Raw genomic sequence first — 25,979 nt, 5'->3', positions numbered from 1 at the left:
ATAGTACCTATCGATTGGATGTAATATATAAGCACAATTTATATTTAATTGGGATAGTGTACTTGGTAAAATTGTTGAACATTTTCTCACTTCTGAAAAATGTTTTGTACCAAGTATGCTTAGTGTGAATTTTTTGTTGATACTTATCGTATATCGAATTTTTAGTTAGATTGGTCGATCTGTCAATTGTTTTGGTCTTATTATAATATGTATGCAAGTAAGTAGAATATTTCCAAAAAATAAGCAGTAAAGATGCGTATGTGCGAAGTTGATATACTTAATGTGGAAGCTGTTAGACGAAATAGAATAGCCAGCCAGAATACATATCCAGCGAAGCAAAATACAAATGGCTGAATGCCGAAAACATCAAATTATATTGGAAAACTCGTATATCTAAAAAAAATGTTAGCTATTGGCTTTAGCAAAAAACTTGCCACAGCCGCGTTACGGGAGGCCGTACTGTTCTACCATTCATGTCGGTAAAAATAAAACAAAATTCACATTTACAAGTATATGTACATATACATATATTCCATATATGTAGGGAAATGCGTTGATTTGTAGAACGGATTACGCTCCAAAAAGAGGCTTCAAAAAGCAACATTTGTTGTCTCACCTCTGCAACGTTAGGTAATACAAGTAATTATAATCACAATAATAATTCATTTTGAGTATTAAAACTAGAATAGTGACAGAGCGCACCTCCTCTCGTCGAAACGGATGCAGCGTCGGCCAATCGGGGATCAATTCAGCTAAAGATGGCCTACGTGATGATGGCCCCTATATTGCAGTTATAATAATCAGATAGTAATATATGCATATAATCAAATCTATCTATGTCTTATTAAAGTTCCCTGAGTTTTTCAAATGTATATATCACATATACAAGATCTTATTCCCTTGAAATGGTGCATATGTACATACTACGTATGAAAATTTTCACTGAAGAATGCTACTTTTGCAATGCAATTTTTGTTCACTATTCGGTAAATACTATGACTATGTGATTGAGCGCTAAAGCAAATTGATGTGTATCTTCGTTTGACTGGGGTTTAGTAAATTCAACTCAAGCTAGAGCAAACGATTGGTTAGACTCCGAGTTGGCACAATGATTGAGTTCGTTTTATTTAAAACGAGTATAAAGAAATTCTTTGAAAACACTTCATGTTTCGAAAGACTTTAACATATGTAGTTATAATCAAGGTGCCAACTCAGAATGAAATTCATCTCAGCATCGTCAGTAATTTGCATTGATTGGTATCATATATGATACACACATATAGAATGCACGTATTTATGCAATCCGATCGCTCCTTACCCTTTCAACTTTTTTAAGGGCCGGTAATGGTTTTTCGGTCTCTTTGAGATCACCCCAATTGGGGTCCTGTTCTTCTTTGTCCCATTTTTGATAACGACGTTTTTTGAGCATGGCACGGAAATCCATACCACTTGAATCAGACACATATAACTGCATCTCGGCCGAATCCTCTCCATGAATATTGGACACCACAACCTTATATTTGCTCTCATCGTTGGGCTTGCACTTACGCATACACAAAGTGATTGTGTTTGTTTGCCCATCCGTGAGGAACTTATACCGACCGCCCTCAAGGATTTCCGTAACACCTTTGTAAAATTTGAATGTGGGTGCCGGACTGCCCTCGACGCCAACCGTAAGGTAAGCTGTCGAGTCTATAAGACAAAGAACACGAAATAAACAGATACATATGTTAGTCAGACTTAATTATTTGAATACATAATACACAAGACACGAAAGGTAGAATGTTGATTTTTAAAATTCTGCTCAAACGACAGCTATATACATATGTACATAGATATGAAATATAGTACATACCTTCCACCACTGAGTATGACTCTTGGACATCAACAATAGAGGGGGGACCGCCATCGCCGACATCGCGTAGTGGTGTGGATGGCTTGTTAATAAGATCTTCTAGATCTTGGACGCTGGGACGGCGAACATCGATCGAGGGTCGTCTCCGCTGTTAGCCACAAACATTTAGTAAAACATTTGGACAGTAGACAAAAACATACATATAAATAAGAGAGTCTGTTATTAATTTCACAATTTGGCGATATTAGATAGAAATCTGGATAACATTCAAGACATCCAACTTTAAATTGTCCATAACATGAAATATAATACGTGTAATGTATGTAATTTCTGTTTTCAAAGTTCCGATTATAATTATGTACATAAATTCAAAATCAAAATGCATACTGCGGGACGGGGTAAGGATGGGTAAACCAACTGCAAAGTAACATTAATCTATAACTACAATCATTCTACAAAATACATATGAAATGATTCTACTTTAACAAGGAATGAAACTCGAAATACATATGAAATGATTCTACTTTAACAAGGAATGAAACTCGAAATACATATGAAATGATTCTACTTTAACAAGGAATGAAACTTGAATTCTGGTTAAATACGTACATACATATGTACATGGTAAATGAAAATGGAATAACTTGCTGCTTGCACTGATTTGAAGCTTTTCAAATATATAAATATTAAAAAAAATAATTTTTAATTCTAACTTGTAACGTAATTGCAAAAATATTATATAATTTTGATTATCATTATCTAAATAACTGGTATTAATGACATTTGTAGATTAGATATACGTATCTTAAGTTTGAACATTTACACGCACAAGATTAGCCCCCCCTACTCTTTTAGCTACATACATACATATGTATCTATATATTTTCTACACTTTACTTTGTTGACATAAAGAAAAAAAAAAAATTTAGTAAAATTAATATTTTTTCCAGATGTGTGAGGTGCGATCCGACAGTTGAACAGGGAAGCATTATTTCAACACGGATGGAAGATTGGCAAGCTGGCCATACCTTTAACCATATCCACCAAATTCTAATATACTCGTTGGTGCTATACAAATACAAATATTTATTTTCTCAATGATTTCATGGATATGTACAGGTACAGTGTCTGTAGAGGGGTAATAATGCTGAGCTTCCAACTGATGTTCCCTATATTGATACTGGTAAAGTTCTTTCTAAGTAATATATTCTAAAAGTATGTACAGTACATCAAATTAACGTTTAGGATTACATTCGTGGTGCGTCAACAGCTCACGCCCATGACCACATTCCAATGGAATTTTCAGAGTGCAGTGTCGTTTGCGAATGTTGCAAACATAAGGAGACTATCTCTATTCACTCTTTTCCCACTCTCTTTATATTTATACACTTAGTCGGGATTGTGCTTGAAATAAAAAAAACTATGGGTATTTACAAAGTTTGAGTACGGAATGTTACATACGTCCTTCTAAGTACAGATATGTATAAAATAGTAAACTTTCATTCATGTCAGTGGCCAACGAAAAGCAAGCGAACAGACAATAAAAGAATATATGTATGTGTGATCATTTGACCACAATTTTAAGACCTGTTTCGTGTCCCCCATTTCTCCAGGTCGCTGTTGCTTTTGCTAACATGATCAAGAAAAATAAATGTGTTAAATTAAAGTTAAAGACATTACAAAAAATTATAAAATTTGATTGTTGCTAAATATTTCACTGCTCATACTTATCCGCATTGTTCTTTCACCATTTTTCGAGGTTCTATTAATTACTTTATTATCTTTCTGTACATACAACAATGCCGAGACGTAACAAGAATTTACGAAGTCATTCTTTTACTTTGAAAACCAAGACTTGTTGTGCCGACTTACAGTAGACTTACAATACTTAAAACGCATTAATTGAATAAGAAATGGAACATGCACTAAACTCTGCTTCCAAACACGACACGGAATCCAGGTTCATACTTAATCCGATCAGCATTAAAAAGTTCAACGACTACTGTTAATACCATGGTGGGTGCTATTAGTTATTTGGACAACAGATGTCGGTTTTAAAATTTGTACTAAGTAGGACCTGAACTTAGTATCGACTGAGCTTCTGAGCAATACTTAATGGTAGCAAGTACTCGAAGTTTCCACTGCACACAGCTGTTCGTACAGGTTTAGGTTGTGGGTGTGGTGTGAGCATGGACAGCCGACATAAAATAGTATGTATGTATGTTTGTTTGGAACTCATGGAATTGAAGTAACTTTATTTGAGTATCCAGTGAATTTTTAACAAAAACTACGCTGTGTGTGTGTGTGGTTTTATGTAAGTTTCTTTGTTATAAAGTGTGTGTGTGTGTCGAGGTGGATGGCAATGGCAGTTCACCAAATGTTAACAAGGAATGCGACCAAGACTACTTATGGAAAAATAAAACGCAGCTAACTCTCACCTGTCCTTCACCGACCTCGCCTGGCCTCAACAACTGTAATATTACGAGTATGTTTGAATTGTATTATATTGCTAAACAACATATGTACATACTACATCATTTCATTGAATCGATTCGACTGGGCTGGTACGAGTGTGTATTTATGTATGTTAATATGTAATGTACCAGTACTTATGTGCAGGACTGAGTTTTAAAAATCAGTGGGGTTATGGATAGTATTAAGGATGTCTCAGGATTCTTTATACCCGTTATAGTAGTAGACGGCATTTAGGTCCCTTTTAGCTCCCCACTCTACCCCTTACATCTGTACATCTCTTAAATACATATGTAGTAAACATATCTATTCTTTAAATTAGAAGTCTATAAAGAAATCTAAAAAATACTAGAATGCCAAAAAAAAATGTAATTGCACCTTAAATACTTATCAATCCATAATTTCAAACGAACTTGGATGAATCAGATTTAGAAATGCTGGATCTAGAAGCTGTCTTTTCACACGCGACACTATTAATTGAACAATATTCTTCAATTGCATATACCGTTATGAATCTGAACTGTAGGATATACGTATATTCATAGCCACATAGTAGCTTTGAGGCTGCATCGTTAAATGGAAACAGCTAGCTCATCTACACGAAAATATGAGTGCCTCTTGCACATAAATATGCATATAAATATGAGAATATATACATAATTCATATTGGCAAGAATTTTAATATATACATACGCGTAGTTTATGTACTCATCGGCTGACACAGTGGCCACTCGAGCATCCAACATAAGCCACTCACACTAGCCTAGCCGATCTCAAATGATAATAGGGCTACGCGCAAAGGAAGGGCTACATACTCGTTGCTTTTAAACATTTTCAAAAGCCATTGCTTTGATATTTGTTCTTGTTGGCTACCTTTTGTTGTAACTTCACTGTACTATATAAATAGGAGGATACATATGTTTGCTATATCTAGGGACGAAAAATATGTTCTATTTTTAGACTATGCAAGTTTATTCGTTTGGGTCTTTTTTAAAAATTTTTTATTGCTTAGAACTACAGCGAGGGAGAATACGACACGATATAATTAGACGTGTTGGAAGGCCACCCTGTTTAGGTAGGCACAGAATATCAAAACAGTATTAATATAATATGAAAACGAATATAGAATACATATACACATCCATATGTGCATACATACAATAAATATGTAGAGAGAATGCTTCATGGCCAAGGCGGAAATTTTAGTTTCATCGTTTGAACATACGTATTTTCCGCAGAATTTGGAATTAAAAACAGTTAAGAACTTCGTAATTTATTTCGTTTGATTTTGTTTTTTGGTAAGATACTGATACTGAACTGATTTGAAAACTTTACATTCTCTTGGCCATGCGGATCGTGCGAGAATCGCCACGTCAGTTTAATTTTTAAGGGTCGACTCAGATTACGCTGTAATAGTCCAATACCCAATTACCCCGAAAGCACCTCATATGAAATTTTAATTGACTTCCGCAATTGGGTCATACATACATTTCGTATTTGTTCGGATGCGTTTTTTGCCAATAACCAGAAATAAATAATGATTTTGACGTGATCAAAGGTACGAGTACCAGATTTTCCCAAAAAAATACTTTAGAATTCTTAAAAGAACTAATCACTTGGCTAGAGCTCGCATTGCTTATTGTGTTAAGAAATTGAGAAAAATGTCGGAGGTTTCTTACCCGTGCGTCCAATACTTCTCCCGGCCGGAGTTTCTTCTATGGTTGTTGGTGTTTGTTGATTGTGTTGAGTTGAGTTGAGGGGGGATTGGCAGTGTAGTAAGTGTGTACGAGTGTTGTTGTTGAATGCAAAGGGTATGCGTTGGAAGATTGTTTTGTTTGTTTGTTGTTGATATTGTTGAAGAACATTGTTTTGTTGGTTTGTTATTTAATGGAGTGTTTTGGTTTATAGGTTCATTGATTGGATTGAATGTTGTTTAGTTTTGAGGACAATTTGCATAGATACATAGAAGGGAACACAGGAAATACATATATAAATTAGCTACTTTCAATTTATCACTAAATACTATTCGTAAGGCGTTAACAAAGTCCACAAAGTTAAGAACAGTTAATCGAGAAAGCAATTTACGAGTACACATAAGCATACCATACATATTTTTTATTTTTTACGAGCATAATACATATATGCATCTGTACTCTTAATAACTAAAGCTCCATACGTACATAAATACACATAGAATTATAAAAAAATTGGAAGCTCTCAGGCACTAATTCAGTGTCCCTCCATCACAGAAACCTAGACTGGTTAACCATCAAAATGGAATTTTACACACAGCATAGTTTAAGACTAGCCGTTTCCCTTTAAACGACTGAGATGCGAAATTAATGCAATTCTAGCACGCTAAAAGTGGAATTCATGTTGATTTGACAAGCGTACGGGTATTATAAATTTCTGATGAAACTTATTTAGCGTATATACAGCAGCTAAAAAAAAACTGACTATTCAAGCAAACTGAAAAATAGGCCCTACATATGTATGTATTCAATTTACATATGCACATATGTGTGTAGTCAGGCCCAAGATGTATTTAATTGGAGTGAATTAATTTAGATTGACATTTATTTGTTTCTCAGGTTACTTGCACAATTATATGTGCCTACGAGTAGCATTGAAATACCTAACGTATCGATACGACAAGATTATCGTTGTCTTATGTAAATAGCATAGTGAAAGGTGATAATTGTAAATGTATATGTATATGTATACGTTTGTTATCACATTTAGATATAAATGGCAAATTTACCTCATCATTGATAATTAGTGATGGTCGGCGACCCGTATCGGCTGGAGGGATAAGAGAGCCGCGTCGACTTGGTGGCTCTGGTGCTAAGGATGGACGCTTCTCCCGTATCACCTCGATCTTTGGTGGATCTCCAGGTGCTGGCGGCTGCATTTTGGGCACCTTTGGCCTTTCCTCCTATTTCAAAAAATATATAAATAAATATGGAAAAACGTGGTTTTTGTTACTCGATCTACACATTCTACAAATTTATGTAAATCATTTGCCTAGATAGTATAGTCTTTATTATAATAATTGGTGGAAATGGTTAGCAGATTTTTCGGAACTCGCTGGTGGGTTGGAGTAATTATTAGTTTACCGCAGTTATTGTAAAGTTGAAGGATGCCATTTTAAATTGCTTTCGAGGAATTCTTTAGAAATAAAAGAATTTTATCACAGATTCCAACCAGTAGTAGTTAGTAGTTAGTAGTTAGTAGTACATTGTGAGTTAAGCTTGTTTTCTGTTTGCACTTTTTTGAATCACTCAAAAATAAAAGCGTGATAATTTCCAATTTTTCAACCGTTTGGCAAGAGCGTCAAGCGGAGACAGACATCGAACAGACAATTTTGACAAAAGATTTTTCAACACATTAAATATATAAATATAAGATATATTTATACATAATAACATAATATACTACCTACGTACATATATATTTATTATAAAAATATGTTGATATTTTCAGAAACATTCCTATTAAACCAACTTGCCTAGTGATATTCAACGGAACACAACGCTTAGCATAGCCGTTCGGCGAATATTTAACTCTAATACTTTGCTTTTTTATTAAGAGTATGTATACATATTCACATGTACAAGCAATGAACACATTAATTCTTAACTAGACTCAATTACGAATCAAATATTAAACAAAATACAGGAGAACAAACGAATAAACCGTACGGGTGGCTTTGATCAATGATCATTTGTAGTCATGGAAATAGTTTCTTGACCAATTGGTTTGATCGGTTTCAGTTTCCAAGTTTCACTTTTTCACAAACCATTCGGTTATATAGTATTTATAGATGTTATGGATAAGTATAGCTAACTCCATGCTTACCTTGGATGGCTCTGAAGGCAATTGTACTTCTGGAGGCCTAATGTCCGGGGTGATAATGGATGGTGTAGGTTTCTCTGATTTAGTTTTATCAATGTCAACATGTTCATATTTTTCTAGGCTGGGACGCTCATAGTCATCCAAAACGGCTAGAGCCTCGGGCTTTTTCAATACGGATATTTTTGCCTTTGAAGCTTTTGTAGGACTAAACTGCTCCATTGCATTTGCCTTTGACCATTAACAAAATTAAAATGAAGGAAGTATTAAAGTGGATATAAGGAGTGTTCGAGTATATGTATTTACGTATGTATATGTATATAGTTACATAAGACGCATTATAAAATAGTGAGAGATACAATGAGAGAGATAGAAATTAACAGAAAAAAGGATAGAGAGCGAGCGGAAGAAAAAGTATAGTATAAAAGGTCAGAGTGAAGTACAGAGGAATACAGATCTTCAGCAGCTCAGTTGATTTGAGTAAAAAGTATATATCTGATCGTGAACAAACAGCTTCAAAGTCAAAGAATCAGGTGAAAATCAGCGAAAAGTAGTAGAACAGGAGAGCGAGAGAGCGCACTGATTCTGCTCCCGACAGGGACAGGTACAGGTAGTGCCATATTGTTACCTTTGTTAATTGTTTGGCTTGCTGTGGTGCAGTTTGCTCATTAGCTTCCTTTATTACTGGTTTCAAAATTACTCCAAGGAATGATTCGTTTTGAATTGGTTCTTTGGTCATCATGTTTCTGATAGAAGATCGACGTCGCTGCTTTATAATATCTATCACTGATGGTTTATCGGCCTGCTAGTAGTAGGTGTATTTCCATTTAAAAATGGTTTTCGTTTTTGTTGAAATTAGTATGTTGGGGATCTTCCTCATCTTATTTACATAGTACATATGTATATGTATTTATACGTACAATCTCCAATAATACATTAAATACATGTGTATGCATGCTCAAAGTAAATTTATTTTCTGATCTCAGAACTGTACCCCTAAAGTTGCACGTACTGATTACTGATAAATAAATAAACGATATTCTTATCGTTTTATCTGCATATGTATATATTTTTTTAGCATATTTGGAAATGGTAAGTACACGCCGGCTTGCCGAAATAATACACATGTGCATATGTAAGTAGTCTCGGTTGGTATGGTTGGTTTCCTAAATTCGACTTACCTCGGGAAGTTTTTCATTTCCAGCTTTAGGTTTTTCCTTCTGAAATTTTACGCCAGACCGAGAGGAGCATAGATTGGATTGGGGTATAGCAACAAAAACAAGATGCAGGGGTTTGAAATTAGTTTCTATACGAGTATGTCATACATGGGTAAGTCCAGAGCATGTATTCAATATACGAGTCTTACCTCTGGTTCGATTATGACCGGCTTAAGTGTTGCGCCATCCCGACTATCTTCGTCATCGGGAAGTTTACCTTTGCCAATTTTGAGACGTTTTGGCTCTTCCGCAGGAGTCTCAACGATTTCTGCCTTCTGTACGCATAGACGACACATTTAACAATAATACGAGTATTTAACAGTGAGAAAAACGTATAATAATGCATATTTGAGTAGAAAAATCTTAAGATAGATGTTACCTTTGGCATGCCATTCTTCTGGACGGGTAGCTCTGCTTCTTTTTTGCCAGTTTCTAATACGGGCTTTTCCATTTTGTTTGGAATATCTAACTCACGAGTAAAGTCCGATGGGCTAAACTCAGATTTTTCATACTTCTCTAGTACCGGACGCTCGTAGTCTGGGATATCTGGTAGTTCTTCGTAACTTTTCTTTGCTTTTGGCTTGGCCTTGGCTTTCGGCTTTGCCGCTTCTGGTTTCTGTTCCTCCTTTGGCTGTGCAATGGATGCTTTTCGCAGCTTTGGCAGCACTTCGGCTGGCTTTTGTTCCTCAATGGTCTAACCGAAACATCAAGATGAGCACACAACATAAAGACATAATAAAAAACATTGTGGGCGAAACATTAATTAGAGGAGGAAATAGATTCAAGGCAGGAATTACTGAGAATTAGGATACGTAGATAGAATGCGAATTTTTTAGTTGAACTAAGGCAGTTAGTAAATCGCACAGATTAAGACATTTTTCATTTCTTTGGAGATATACAATAAAATATTCTGATGGAGCTTCAGTCATTTAAAAAATGTATAGCTAATTTAAAAAACAGTTAGAGGTACAAATGAACTGGATTATACAATCCAGAAAAGAATGATTTACGTTTGTACGCCAGACAAAATCAATATAGTACATATGTACATATATTTCAAATGCATCGCTGATAGCAGAAAAAGAAATAACTTTGCAAGCAGTAGTTTCAGATTTCTTTCCTTTTTCCAGAAAGACTTGGACTTCCATATTTCAGCTACATATATTTGCCAAAAGAACAGTAGATGCTCAAGGAAAATACATATGCAATCAATTAAATGGAAAAAAGGCAATATATTTTTAAGCTTATGAGAATACAAGGTTAATAATAATTCACACACATTCTTCTTGAAAGGAGAGCTTAAAGAGCTTAAGATTAGAAAGACAGAAAAGACACAGATAGAAAGATAGAAAATAGTACGGAACTATTTTAAAGTCGTAGGTGAGTAGCATAGATAGATGTTCCACTTCGCTCACCTTTGGGGTACGTCGCTTTTCTGCTGGTTTCAGTTTGGGAATCTCTTCCTTTAAAGCTTGTGGATTTTTGTTAGCATCTAGTTTTTTAATATCAGTCTGCTGCAGGGAATATATGTATTTTCTTATGGGTGTAAATATGTGAAGGTTTCAACTAAAGATTTATTCTAGCTAGATTTTATTGATGGATTGATATTCTCGTACGCAAGACCGCAGTTTTGTGAACCTCAACTATTTCTGTATATGATATGTATACACCATATGGATATACATAAGAGTACTTACCTCTAAGGCCTTCTTGTCAACTACCGATGAGCGCCTGGATTCTGCCCGAGACTCTTCCACCTTTGTGTTACAAATAAAACGTAGGGACAAAAACGGACATGGAAAATTATACAAATAGTTCTTAAAGAAAATACTCCATTAAGTCCAACCTACCGCCAAGGAAGATCTCCGTGAAGACACTTTGATATCTTCAACTAAAGTTTCTTCATGTGTTTTAATAATCGATTGTCGACGTACCTCAGACGTAGTCTCATCCTTGATGGATACAACACTTGCCTGATCAACATCAACATTAAACAAGTAACGTATACATACATATAGCATATAATATAGAAGATATAGAACATATATTAAAGAATATTAATATTTTTTTCTATATACATATCTATGTATCTATGTATTTATGTACATGCATATGTAGATCTTAAGGAGCCTTAACTTAGACTAAAAACAACCTAGCCTAGCCTTCCATACCTTGCGGTCAACCTTCTTGAGGGCGATCTGTTCCGTTGACTGTTTCTGTGGGTAAAAGATAGAACAATGAGAATCATTTTCTGTTTCCTTCCTGTATGCAAACATAAAGAACTAGCAAAACAATTTTATTAATATATTTACGTGCATTTACATAAGTACATATGTACTAACATATATATTTCTGTACATAAAGATAGGGCTGTTCTGTTTAAATTGTTTGTTCTTTCAATAGAAGATGGCATTTTATGTTTGGCCTAAATTTGTCTAGATATGCGGAGAGAGAAAACGGTTTCAACATTACCTCTTCAGAGTGTGTTTTATTGTCACTCTCAAGCGCAGGGTCTGGTGTCGAAATAATATCTTCTTTTTTCCCTTTAGCTTTTGGTTCGGATTGAGGTTTCTTGGCCTTTTCTCCGGAGCTCTTCTTTTTCTGTTCTTCTATTATGGGTTTTTCATCTAAAACGTTTGGCTCAGGTTTGTCCGGACCAGTACCATTTTTAACTTTACCTAGGTCGGCTTCTTTCGGCTTCTTTAGATTTTGTTTTTTTTTCTCATCGACCGATTTTGGTTGGGCTTCGTCTTTTTTCACAATATCGTTTTTCTTTGCTGGCTCAGCTTCAGGTGTTTGCATTTTTCCCATTATCTTCACGTCTTCACGGTCTTCTTTTTTTTTTGGTGGTTCACCTAATGGATCTTCCTTTGAGACTTCTATTCCTACAGATTCTTCGGGAGTAATTTCGTCCTTTTTCTCTGTATCAATATTTTTATTTTTGTCAGCCTCAATAACTTTCGGAAGATTTTTCTTTTCCTTTTCTTCAATAACTTTCTCTTCGGCAACCTTTTGTTCCTCTTCCTTCATTTTTAGTGTGTTTTGTTTTGTGAGTATAAATTTGTGTGTATTGTGTTCGCGTTGTTAATGACAAAAAGGGAAATCCATGGACACAAAATTAGCATAAAAAAACAAAATTGATTAAATACGAACATTTACTTAAGTATATTTAAATCTGAAGATAAATTTCAAAATTCAAAGAAACGGTGTCTGATCAGAAGTGCGAAGATTGAAAGTTCACTGGAGAAACATGCTACATTCTCAAATAATTTGCATAAATTCTTATAAGATATACACAATGAAAAGAGTGTCACTAGTCGGAAAAATATAGAATCAGTAGAAGAGGAGAGATGCTCTTCCAGAAAAATAGTTCAGTTCATAGTTGGAAGAGGATGAGATACTAGAAGTATGCAGAAATATAGTAGATGTGGCATTACAGATGTAGAAAAAAACCTCCTTCAGTTATGCAAAACTATTGCAAACCTCATTGCTCGCAGACTGGCTGACAGGTTTTAATGTTACACCAAATATATCCTTAGGATCCTTAGACTGAGAAATTTCCAATAGAACGTGCGCCACATTTCTCCTGTTTATTTTCGGCCTTTGATATAATGTCACGCCTGACTGCATTAAAAAACAAAGTAAAATTGTGTACTTCCAAAGACTACTTCCCGTCCACAGAGATACGAGCACTAGTTCAACCCAATCGTATACAAAAAAATTTCTGAAAGTTTTTAGTTTTTTCGTGTGTCATGATAGACGGAATTTTACCTTCCGTATTCAGCACTATTTTGATACGTTTAGAACAAGAAAAACACCACTGTTTATATTCTCATTAGGAGGTGGTTAGAGCACCCACCTAGCTCAGTCTAAGCTCGTAAGTGCTAGAACTTGAGTAGGCTTGATGGGTCAAAATTGATAATATTAGGATCATTCCCTCAAAAGAATCTTTATATACCTATATGTAACTAATAATTGTTCTGGTTGAGAATTATCATACGTATCATACGAGTATGTACCTACGTTCTTAATACTGAGACAAGAAAGGAAGACTAACTTTTTCTGTATCCGTAGCCCTTACTGCTCGAGCATGCCATATCAGTTATACATAATTATTAAATCAAGTCAGACAGATATGCAGCCTCAAAACAGATGGGCTAGTATTCTAAGCAGCAGATCAAAGAACTGACGCACAAGGCTAATCAAGAATCATAGGTACTTTTGAAAAATATGAGCAGAAGCCTACTCGGACGTATAAAATAATTTTAGCTATAAAACAATTTGAATAAAACATAGAATAGAATGGCAACGATGCTGATTGAGCCCGTGACTTTTGGCGGTTATAACCATTATCGCATTTTGATACTCGTACTCAAACTCAAAACTCTGTAATAAGGTAGCATGTGGGCACTGAAAACGAAAAACGGAGGTGCTTTTACTAACCGTTGTCCGTGACGCAAACATCTGTGATGATGCTTGATGCTGTGTACGTTCTTCCTGTATGTTCATATCAGAATATTGATATACTTCATACTTTTCTTCGCTATGGGAGAAACTCTTTTGCTGGACCTGCTCTAGCTTGACCCTCTCTACAACCTCGCCTTTGACATTTTCTTGTCTTCGTGTTACTTTCTCCGCCTGTTGTAATCCTAGGTTTGTCAACTGCTCCTCTTCTACTATTAGAGCTGGTACATTTTCAGATGGTTTTTTACAATCAATTACCTTTTGTTTTTTATCGGTTTCATTTCTCTCCTTTTCCTTTTCCTTCTCCTTCTCCTTTTCCAATTCATCTTTCTTTTTGTCTTTCTTCTCCACAGTGATTTTACATGATGATTCATCCTTGCCGACCTCGTTAATCACAACGACTTTGTAATTTGAAGTGTGTTCTGACCTAGCGCTACTGAATGTGAGCCGCGCGGTGGTGCCATCAAAAGTTGTAGTTATATCTTTGGTTTCTCGTACTAATGTACTTCCCTTGTACCATTCCAATTTGCACTTGCGGTCAGACTGTGCCAGGGTGATTAGGAGTTCAAAGGTTCTCGACTCAGTGACCTTTTGATCGACGAGCTTTCTTGCAATTTCTGGCTTGCACGGCTTACGCTCCTCTTCAGGAATGTCAATCAGGTTGACAATCTGAGACACAGCCTCTCCCTTTTCGTTGCTGGCTACCAGCTTGTATGCGCCCTTATCACTTTCCTCAACTTCGTTGATTTCCAGTTTGACCGCAAACTCGCCATCTTTGGTTTGCTCTACTAGATAAACATGACGCTTGCTGTCCTTTACCGTGTTTGTTTCCTTATACCATGTACACTTGGGCTCGAATTTCGATGCCACTATACACTCGATCACCACAGTTCGTTTTTTGATGATCTTGATAATTTTTGGTTTGTCTTTGATAACAGGAACAACTTGGAACAAAACATGGTAGTAAAGAAAATAAATAACGAGAATGTTTAAAATAAGCCAATTAAAGTGGTATTTAGCTATACTGATACTTACTTTCTATATTGAGTGTCAGGTTCGCGTTCAGCTCGCCCAGCGTGTTCTTTATGTTGCACTTGTATAGGCCAGAGTCCTCTAGTTGAGGATCCACCAATTCCAGCTTAATATAGTACTGGTCCCCACGCTGTTCCATTGACATTTTTATTTTGTTGCTTTCCTTTATCACCTCGCCATTGCGGAACCAAACGATGTCTGGCTTTGGATCTGCTTTCACTTTGCACTCCATGATCACAAGCTTGCCGTTGTTTTCGGATATAATGCGAGGCTTTTCGATGAACGTGGGCCCTTCACCCTCGGGCTCGGGTTCAGCTTCAATATTTAGGTTTAGATTAGCGTTTGATTCTCCATATTCGTTTTTAACGTTGCATCTGTATGTTCCACCATCAGTCGCCCCGGGATCCTATCCGCATAGAGAACAAATTGATTGAAAATTATGTTAAAACCAGTCTTTCCTGTTGTAGCGTAGCTTTAGACTTGAACCTTTATTTCCAGCGTCAGTTCGTAAGTGTCCTCCGCAATAACAGTCGTATTTATTTTGATCTTTTTGCTCTTCTCCACTACTTCCTGGCCCCTATACCACGTGACAGTGGGCTCTGGCTTGGCCTTACACTTGCACTTCATGGTTATCAATGTGCCCGACTCATTCGGTATTATTCTCGGCTTCTCAATGAAAGACGGCGCGAACCCGTTGGCATCGCTAGCACCTAAATGAAAGGAATGACATTAAAATATTTTGCGGTACGTTTCATAAATAATTTAGGTATATACGTCTTGCAACATGAGTGAATACATAGATATGGAAAGAGTGAATCTTAGTGAAAATCAAGCTAAGAAGTTAGGGGATCTTTTTTACGTCCTCCATTATTAACGGTATAGTAAATTAAGGGAGGGGAATAAATTCTGCTCATGATACTTTTATTAGAAAATATATTAAGATTAATAATAAGATTATATGTAATTATATTAGGCATTTTTATCCAGCAGTCAGTTTGTAGTAGTCACACGATTCGTAGGTGCTTAACACGGATTACGGATCCAATCCGTATCCAATCCTATAAGGAAAGACTTTTATAGGTAAATCATGGGCAACTCTAGTTCTAATCAGACCCAGGTAGGTTAAACATTAAAAACCTTATGCAAGAACAATACGTTTTATGCAGGCTATAGATTAAATGAGGATTGAAGGCATTATTAGGCATCAGACTTAAGTTTCTACTGGGACAAATTGACAAAGATACAATTATTAGCGTGCATTACAAAAAAGCGTTAGCATGGAGAGGTAGATTGGAGGATTTCTTTAAGATGTTCTCTTGATGATAAGAAAGCTTTTGGGACGCGATGCAAGAATTCATAATGATAAAAACATAATGCAATATTATGTATTATTGGTACACATTTCATTCTTGAATTTTTCCTTCTTTTTCCTTTTTTCTTTGGGTTACACTATGGTAAAGTACATACAGTTTTGGTTGTACAAGGAGGTTGTATATATTTTAATTGTAATTGTAATTGTAGGAAATAAGTATTTTAGAAGATGTAATACGAATAAGTAGTACCTTGGAAGTTAAGCGCTATGTTTGCATTGCTTTCTCCATACATATTTATGGCGTTACAGCGATAGTTGCCTCCGTCCTCTTTTGTGGGATTTTGGATCTCCAGAGTAAGAATGTAACTATCTTTGCTTATGGCCTTGCGGGTCATTTTGGTTCTTTTATTATCAGAGATTTCCTTATCAGAACAATACCAGATAATGTCCGGAACTGGATGTGCTTCCAATATGCATTCCATGATGAGTATGTCCTCCTCTTGGCGGATTGTTGGTTTTTTTGGAAATCGTGGCGACTTGCCATCAGGGATTCTGCATAGAGTTAGAAGTAGTAGTAGAAGAACTATCGATCGATACATTTGATTATCTACAATTGTTGAGGCTTACTTTTTTGAGCCGCTTTCAAAATTTAAATTTATTGTAGCGACGCCAAGGCCGTGTTTATTCTTCGCCTGCGCCCGATATTCACCCTGGTCCGAGGAGACAACACTACTAATCTCAAGACATGCCATATGATAAAGTTTCTGATCCATTGTTAATGACATTTTGTAGCGTTTGCCCTCACTCAGCACAGTTTCTCCATGGGACCTTTGTGCACATTAAGAAAATAGTTGAATATAAACAAAGGATTCTGATATAATTGAGTATTTAATTCAGTTTGCAATTGTGTTAGGATCATCTACCACACAAAAATGGCTAATATCAAATGGAGTTCGGTTCCATGTTCAATCAGTTCCATAGTTTAGTTTACGTAATACGTATTCCTGTGTGTGTGTGCGTGTGCTTGTGTGTGCAAACATGAATATTATTCACTTATATCCGTACCATGTCACTGTAGGCGTGGGATCTCCGACACATCTACACTCAAATGTTACATTTCCCCCATCTTCGCTTTGACGGATTACAGGTCGTTCGGTAAAGGTTGGCTTTATGCCTTCGGCACTTGCGGGTACGGGTGCTTCGTCGCCTATGAAGTTGAAGTTGAAGTTTCCGTGTTACATAATTTACATATGATAAGTAGACCAAGCTCCAATAAATACGAGTATACGAGTAGTCTACTGGTCAGTGCAGGGCTGGTCAGGTGTTAATTATTACTTAATTCATCGTTCAAATATCCAAAAGGATACCTTCTTTTTTGTTCGAACTTTCACTGTTTTTTCAGCAAGCTCCATTCTGGCCATATGAGTACAATAAAAATAGATTATTCATAGTAATTTCTTTATACGAGTTAAAATACGAGTAGTACGAGATTTGAATTCAACGTGAATTCAACGTCTTGGCATTCATACGTCCCTAAAAGAATTTCTGAACTTCAATTCTTTTTTGTTTTAAAATATATACATATGTATGTACATACATATATGGTATGTACTTTATTTGGAAAGGCACACGAAAATACCGCTCTAAATAGATACGAACTCTAGTTCGATTAGTAATAAAATAAATAGCTGCAGCTTAAACAAAACTCAGTAACAAAAAACATTTGATGTTCCAAATCCAGTAAAAATAATTTGAATGAGTATCAAATTATAAAATTAGCAAAGCGAGCTCAGAACGATTAAAAATAATTGCTATGGTGTGTTTGAGCATTGCCATCTGCAATTGCACATTAATATATTTATACAATTATATATGTAAGCCCGTTGGGAAACGAATAAGATCTTATGAAATGAAACTACTTGATAATATGCCGAACACATATTCGATGTACGATATGATTGATATCGACATGTAAGATCACTTTCGATTGTGCACTTTCCCCAATTGTATAGTAAGTAAGTATGTATGTATGCAAATGTATTGTATGTATCGCGAAATATTGAAAATAGCGAATTACTTATGGCAAAAGGTACTCGTTGCAATTAGTGTGAACAAATTAAATGGAATAATGGAGAAAAGATGAATTCACTGTGTCGTGGCTTATAATAACAACCACTTACTGTCGAAGTTGAGGCTTATTGTTGCATTGCTTTCACCCAATTCGTTTTTTGCATTCACTTTGTATTTGCCAGCATCCTCAACTGTAACATTTTGTATCTCAAGTGTTGCAAAATATGAGTGGACGTCCTTGTCAATAGTGAGCTTTATAAATGGTAAAAAGGGAGTGTATTGAATATGGGTTCTGCTCTTGCTATCCGGCGAGGTTTTGTTTCTTCAATTGAAATACTAAGTACTCAATTCTGCCATACCTTGTGCCGTGGCGATTCCTTGACTTCTGCTCCATTGTGGAACCAAGTAATGTTTGGCAAGGGATCTGCGTTGACGCGGCACTCAAATAAGAGGCGTTTGCCATCTTCTTCCTGTCGTATGGCGGGTTTTTTCGCGAATGTCGGCGCGAAACCGTCGATTTGTCTGCAGAGTAAGGAAATGTCCAATTGAATTAAGTTTGTAAAACGATTACGATAACAATACAAAATATGCAAAAAAGCGAGCAATTAGAAGATGGAGAAGGGAAGAACATTAGACACAAATATCTTACACAGAGATCAAGAGAGAGATTGACCAGATTAGTAAATGATGTTCACAGACCTACACAGTGGGATAGGCAACCGGGCTCAGATGGAAATGGAAATGAATGATCTGAAACCTAGATTTTACAGACTAGACTTCCACTTTTTAACTCTACTTTAGTCACAATTCAATCTAATGATGGTTTTTTACTCACCCTTCGTTTTCAAGTAGTGAAAACTTACCCACTTGTTAACATAGACCGAACGAAACCCCCCAATTAGTATATTGAGCATTATAGAAAGGAAAAAATAAAGAAAAGTTCATAATTTGAGGCATTCTGTCATGCAAAAATCTGTCGAAAATGTAAGCCTTTATTGAAAATGCCTCGTATAGCTGCATGCAAAAAATTCCAGCTTTCTGTACCTCGAAGTTTACTGCAACTGATCCTCTCTGGGCGATTATTCCTGACCTTTTGGATTCAACAATTAGTTTTATGTCGAGGTACAGAAAAGGATACATTTTTCCGAGACACTTTGTCAAAATTTTTTAAGTCAGTGGTCCCCACAAATACCTACTTAATTATGATGCTGTTTTTTTAACACTTGTGCATAGACTGGCACGTTCTATTTCCCATACATCATATCCTATGCCTTCAATGCAAAGTGGGCAAGGATCATTTGCAGCCAATATTTAAAGCTTAAATCACAGCTTAAAATAATTCAATACAAATATGATGAAAGTCTAAATATTCGAAATAAATGAATTTTTTTTATTTGACTTTTACTTTTCCAGCTCCTTATTGATAGTAAAGAAATTATGTTAATTTATTCGTGCGTGAGGATCAACCTATTTGCATTAAATATATCATAACAGACTCATGGGCACCACTGACTTAATTCATTTGTATGTCGTATAGCTGACGACAGGATTACTTTTATGATTCGGTTAAAACTGAACTACTCGTGTTACTTGAATTCTGAAATGATTTTGAGATTAAAGTTTCTGAGGGGGGCAGCGTAAGCGTAGCAACAATTTATGATCATTAGGCAGCAAAGGCAGACTATTGATAGTTCATTAAGCTTGGCTTACTTTTCTTTAGGTTCGTCGGCAGCTAAATAGAGTAAGACCGCCAGAAAATAAAAAAAAGTGAATTATTCAAAAACAATTCAAGTAAAGAATTAATAAATCTCTCATCTAATTGTATTTTGGTATTTATTTAGCTTGATGTCTTGTCTGAGTATGGGTTATACATAAAGTATACTACTCGTACAGTACATACATACATATGTATGTGTGCTTCCTTTTTGGGGTGCAGAAATATTCATACAATGAATCTGCACTGTGTAGCTGTGAGCTGTGTATGCCACTCTCACCGGAAATTGGTTTGTTTTGTTTTATGAAAGAAGTCTTTGTAGATATCTCCGCATCATATCTATGATACGATTATGTTTACTATCTAAAGTACTACTTACGCGTAAAATTTAAGTTAATTGATGCAGATACTTCGCCCGACTTGTTCTTGGCCTTGACTTTATAAAGGCCCGCATCGGTTTCTACTACATCGTCGAGCTCTAATACTACCGTAAATTTATTATCTCCAACGGGTTGAATTTTGAATTTGGTCCGGCCATCTTCTACTAATTTGTTGTCACTACGAAACCAATCAATGTCCGGTTTCGGAGATGACAATAACTGGCACTCAAATATCAATCGATTGCCATCATCTTCCTGATGCAGCTGTGGCTTTTTGACAAAGCTGGGAGCGAAATCTTCAGCCACCCCCATGCTGAGGGTTTTCGTTATGCTTCGTCTTCAACGGCTTTGGCTCTTAAGCTCTGGAGAAATTAATACAAAATATACTTATCAATATACCGTAAAAAATATACTCTTACTGTTAGAGAAAATTAAATAATATATTATATTTTTATTAATGCTTTCCTCTCAAAGCCTCTTATAGCGTTCCTATGGCTATCCACTCATGGTGTTGTTATATGGATATTGCGAAAATGGAAATATAATTGTGTGCTAGTACTGATCAAGAATGTATAGATTTGATCAGATCGGAATAGCTACAGTAAGAAAATTAGCCGCAAGCCACAATTATAGCGGCTAATATAGAAGTACTCCCTTCTGATCTTTTAGTTATCAATTATAAGGAAACCGTATCCAAATCAACTCTACATTTATACCCGAACCCGATACTTCGATATGAACATTCTCTATGATTTTGCGTTTCGTCCTTTGGGGGCCGAAGTGGGCGTAACATCTGTGAGATATCACCGAAGTGGATACAAAATTTCGTTGCTTATAAACAGCTCTTATATGTAGCTCTATCGACTCGGGGACGTTCTGAGTCGCAGCTACGGCCACGACTCGACTTTACATTTATACCCGATACTCAGTCAGTATGGCCTGTGTGAGAGGGAGAGAGGATGCGTAGCCACTACAAAGACGGACAGACAGACAGACAGCTCACGCCGAACAACTTGATCGAGGTGACTGCGTAGGTGCGAGCGCCGAAGGAACGAGAGTGGCTAGGAGGAACCATGGCCCCTGCGAAGCATTGCTTTGCGGCCGTCCCTCAGAGACCCGGAACTTCCTGCTGTTCGCCACAACTCAGCTCACAGCTTCCTTTCTAGCACAGCTTAGTATTACCAATCAGCTATAGTTAAGTCCTAGGCTTATAAAATTTCATTAAATTAAGGAGTTAATACAGAATAAAAAAATAAAAAAAAAAACGGACAGACAGACTTGTCTTTATCGCCTGGATATTGATGCTTATCAAGAATCTATATACCTTATGGGCTCGAAAACGCTTCCTTCTTGGCGTTACACACATCCATTTTGTTCACAAATCTTATATACCTTATGGGCTCGAAAACGCTTCCTTCTTGGCGTTACACACATCCATTTTGTTCACAAATCTTATATACCCATATAGTCTTTTTGAGAATGGGGTGTCCTAGATCTCAGAGACTATAAAAGCTAGAGCAACCACATTTGTTATTCACACTCCTGTGATATCGGACTTTGACAAGTTTGTTTCAAAATTTCGCCCGACTCCCATCGGCCCCCACAAAAGACGATAATCTCAGACTGACTTTCTGTCTCTCTCGTACGCATTCTTTGACTAAGTATCGGGTATAAATGTATAGTTGCGGTCGCCGTTCCCCATCGTTCTTATTGATTTCATACGAATATCATCCTTTCTAGCTAATGGCATATTCTCACTGGCCACCATTCACCATCAATTTCTGGAATGGTCCGTAAGGTTTTGTAACACGCATTTGGTATTTGTTAATCTGCACGTTTTTATGCGATAGTTAGCATATACATAGTTTACAAATGCAACCCTCGAATCGCCTATTACCACGCTATGACAGATTTAGGAAAAGTATAAAGTGGTAAAAAATGAAATAAACTCAATTCTTCAGCGCTCCCAGTATTGGAGCGAATGCTGCAGTTTGAGAAATCAGTCGGTTAAGCAGAGTTCTTTATACATATGTATGTACGTATGTACATATGTTGTTTGAAAACAAATTGACGGACTGGATATATTCAGATAACTTCTAGAGTTTCGAATAAGATTTAATTGGCAAAATTGAACATACAGTTTAATTTATGCTTAAACCAACCACTGCTATATACATACATACATTTATTATATAAATATGTGTGTATGTAAAAATTTAAATCTGTATAGTGCATATCGTGAGAATGAGAATTCCGTGCAGCTTCGCATCTCTTGATATCGCCAGGCAAACGAACGTTGCGTTATTCTGTTGCGCACGTCTCACCATATTTTGGAAAATGGAAATTCGATCGCCTTTCACTCATTCAGCATAAATGTTGTTAATGGAAAAAATTTGACTGAACAAACGAAAATCCATGTATTGCACGTTTATTTTTAGTCATTCGCAGTCACCGGCTGTATGTACATACATACATACACATAGATTATATCTATCTATTTCTATGTGAAGAAATGTTCGAGTGTATATATATATGTACATATATATAGGCAAAAGTAGAAATATTTATAAAGGAAAATACAGAATCTGCGATATTCACACACACACAAACTCACGCACACACAAAATAAGAAAATATACATAAAGAATGCAGGAACAGAAACTTTTCGAATTGTTTAAGTGATATATTCGAAGACACACAATCTAATTTTGTATGGCAATTGGATTGGATTGGCTTTAGTTTATATTTTTCGCTCTCTCTGGCCTTTTTTTATTTTATTTCATTGCCATTGGGATTGCTAATACAATCAAGCATATGCATAAGCAGGACTATGAACTAATTCTTATTTTTCTTTACATTTTGGGGAATTGGATTTTTTCCTTTGGTCTATTTTTAAGATCGACAACACACCGTTACACAATGCTACCAACAGACACTGCTTTAAAATTAACATATGTATATGTATATTTATGTGCACATATGTATGTATAATTGGAATTAAGAATACACATCACATGCATATATTAATATATATAAGAATGCATATATATGCACACATATGCGGGTATCGGTATGCACTGGCCAACACACTAACAGGGTAGACGACCTGTGATCTTTTTGCGTTTAGTTTTCAGTTTAGTTAACCTCCGTCTCGAATTAGAGGACCTTTTTTTATGATCACTTTTCTTAAACAAGTTCCGACATTTTCTAAAATTCTATAGTCTAATTATACACAATGGGATATCCATATCCATATCCATTCGTAACGGGCATTTTATACGGTTTTAGGAACAAAAATTGGATTGCTACAAACCTACACTACATATATATGCATACATACAGGATGAGCGAATGCATAAAAATCAAATTAAATTTGTTATAAGTATGTAGCAATGTACTAAACGATGTATTTATGTATGTAAGTACGTACAACTAGACTACAGATAACACAGTACGAGCGCAGCACGAATTTATTCCTTCTGAGGAAACGAAGCGAACTCCACGGGCGTTAGTCTATTACTATCTGCTCCGAATAATTTGTGCTGTGCTCTTGATCTGCATCAGACATATACGTCGGATCTGCCAGCCAGCAGTGGCAGTGGGTGCAGAGCGCAGGCGCCAAAAGCTTTAGCCAAACACTCGTAAATATTAAGGCATTCCCATTTCCCAAAAGAATGGGGTATTCTCGTTGTAGCGGTGAAGGGGGTATATGGATTTTGACCAGATGTTTGCAACATACCGAAGGTATCATTTTTGAATTCATAAATTGAATATATATGTATATTCCTGAGTGGTCAGATCACTGTATCCTGCACAGCTGTACAGAAATCGGAACGATCGAATTTCAAGGCCATTAAAACGTTGGCCCCATCCTTAGGCCAACACCCCGAGCTTGTTTCCAGTTTACCATTATGATTAGTCATCTGTCGCGTTCAGACTATACAGATATGTATAAATGGTTAGGGAAGAGTGTGAATAGTACAGTAAATGTTCGAGGGTGTAAAACGTATTTCATACTGTTTTAAAGTTCTCCTCATGGCGATTTGTGGAATCTGGTGGGCTTTAAGCCAGCGAGAAATAGAAAATCAAATCTATTTCATTTAAAAAGAAAAAATACATATATGTACATACATATGTAACTATGTACGTGCGCGCAGTGTGTCTACACATTTGAATGTTTTTACCTATTTATGTTCAAATTAGTACGTACATATGTACATACCATATGTGTGATAATATTGCATACATACCCATTGTATGGGTCATACAAATATCACAAGTACTTACCGCACTATAGAACTAAGTCATAGAATAGATTTAGAAACAAATACTTAAGGAGGAGGAATAATTATAGAAATACGTTTTTATATTTATGACACTAAAATGTGCTATTTTTAAACGACTAATGGTTGCAAAGATTCTATTTTGAGCGGCTGTAAATAAAATCACCGTCCCAACGCATATACATATTAAAAAGAAAAATACTTAGCACTTGTGTTAGCTTTCCCCAAATGATTTAGTAAATAATAAGGTTTAGTATTTTATTTAAAGCGCTGAAATTCAACCAAACAACCCATGTAACATTTATATCCTTGGGGTATACATCTGTACGCCTGTCCATCTATGTATATCTTTTCCGGGTTCACTCACCTCTCAGTTATTTTATGCCCTTATTAACCTTCTGCACAGACTTTTATTAGCTCTTACCTCTAATCACCAAAATCCAACTAAACTATCTTTGACTTACTTACTTTTCTTACTCGTCCTAAATAAAAGGCTGCTGAAAGGAGGGACACTTCAATTCCTGCACTGAAATCAAATTCGAAATTTCCATCAAATTTACCCATTTACAGACACAAGATCAAGCAATCTCTTCAAGTGATACTCCATACATGATTCTTCTTTCGTAAGTTATTTATAATTTTGATGAATTGTAAGTACGCTTGAAAAGCATTCTTCGCTGAGCAATCAATAATAAGGGTAAAAGAGCATGAAACAAATTATATTTGAAAATATTTACCCTGTACACTCAATGCTCAATGACGTTCTCTTAGCAACCACTTTGAAATATTGTTCTTGAGTACGAGGTATTCCAATTGCTTAAACGGCTCGCCCCAAACAGAAAATTTTTCTTCACTATACAGCCCATGGAATACAACTTCATTAAAATGTTTGCTAAACTTCACTTAAACAAGGGTTCTTGTGCTAAACAAATGAAATTAAATTGGACACAATAATTGCGCAATTGAAAAGTCAATAAAAAAAAGAGAAGTACTCAGGGGTTCCGACTTCAATAAAAAATTATATATGTATAATGAATGTTTGCAAAGCAATAGATAAAGTCTAAATGGACTATAAATTGACTTATAAAACATTAAAACAGTGCTTATACAAAAATACGAGGAGAATGTGGATTAAATGCACAATATCATAAGTTGAGACATTTCAGTTTGAGGAATATTTTCAGACATATCTAAGCACACATTAGGTAAACACACATACCTACATATGTCAACTCAACTATGAGTATGTATTATACCAATTCCTACAAAATATTTCTTTCTGTAAAATATCAAATGTTCAGTTTATTCTTTTAAAAATGTTCCATCAT

The 25,979-nt window shown here is 35.8% G+C and overlaps 1 protein-coding gene across 3 annotated transcripts in view; it reads right to left on the bottom strand.

Moving 5' to 3' along the window:
• The window catches only part of LOC6602028 (twitchin), a 48,031-nt gene extending 27,301 nt beyond the window's left edge, over positions 1-20,730 (bottom strand). Inside the window, exons 1-25 of one of the 3 annotated variants that reach the window (XM_026990975.1) lie at positions 20,368-20,730; positions 19,985-20,006; positions 18,634-18,796; positions 18,385-18,526; positions 17,270-17,411; positions 16,832-17,032; positions 16,455-16,756; positions 15,379-15,602; positions 14,896-15,298; positions 14,119-14,804; positions 11,869-12,420; positions 11,568-11,612; positions 11,247-11,369; positions 11,094-11,153; positions 10,812-10,910; positions 9,776-10,090; positions 9,546-9,671; positions 9,361-9,399; positions 8,808-8,984; positions 8,186-8,410; positions 7,089-7,262; positions 6,007-6,042; positions 4,294-4,326; positions 1,856-2,003; positions 1,319-1,692 (exon numbers count right to left, since the gene is read on the bottom strand). In XM_026990975.1, coding sequence (XP_026846776.1) covers positions 1,319-1,692; positions 1,856-2,003; positions 4,294-4,326; positions 6,007-6,042; positions 7,089-7,262; positions 8,186-8,410; positions 8,808-8,984; positions 9,361-9,399; positions 9,546-9,671; positions 9,776-10,090; positions 10,812-10,910; positions 11,094-11,153; positions 11,247-11,369; positions 11,568-11,612; positions 11,869-12,420; positions 14,119-14,804; positions 14,896-15,298; positions 15,379-15,602; positions 16,455-16,756; positions 16,832-17,032; positions 17,270-17,411; positions 18,385-18,526; positions 18,634-18,796; positions 19,985-20,006; positions 20,368-20,680 — 5,124 coding nt within the window. In that variant the 5' untranslated portion in view covers positions 20,681-20,730. Of the gene's footprint in view, positions 1-1,318; positions 1,693-1,855; positions 2,004-3,442; positions 3,485-4,293; positions 4,327-4,705; positions 4,726-6,006; positions 6,043-7,088; positions 7,263-8,185; positions 8,411-8,807; positions 8,985-9,360; positions 9,400-9,545; positions 9,672-9,775; positions 10,091-10,811; positions 10,911-11,093; positions 11,154-11,246; positions 11,370-11,567; positions 11,613-11,868; positions 12,421-14,118; positions 14,805-14,895; positions 15,299-15,378; positions 15,603-16,454; positions 16,757-16,831; positions 17,033-17,269; positions 17,412-18,384; positions 18,527-18,633; positions 18,797-19,109; positions 19,141-19,984; positions 20,007-20,367 lie in introns of those variants that run through there. The other 2 variants (XM_026990976.1, XM_026990977.1) reach the window with 2 other exon arrangements.
• Positions 20,731-25,979: the final 5,249 nt, after the last annotated feature.

The sequence above is a fragment of the Drosophila persimilis genome, unplaced genomic scaffold (genome assembly GCF_003286085.1).
Source record: "Drosophila persimilis strain 14011-0111.01,24,50 unplaced genomic scaffold, DperRS2 tig00000652-arrow-arrow-pilon, whole genome shotgun sequence".
Lineage (NCBI taxonomy): Eukaryota > Metazoa > Arthropoda > Insecta > Diptera > Drosophilidae > Drosophila > Drosophila persimilis.
The sequence above is the reverse complement of the archived record's forward strand: the minus strand, read 5'-3'. Positions and strand labels throughout refer to the sequence as shown.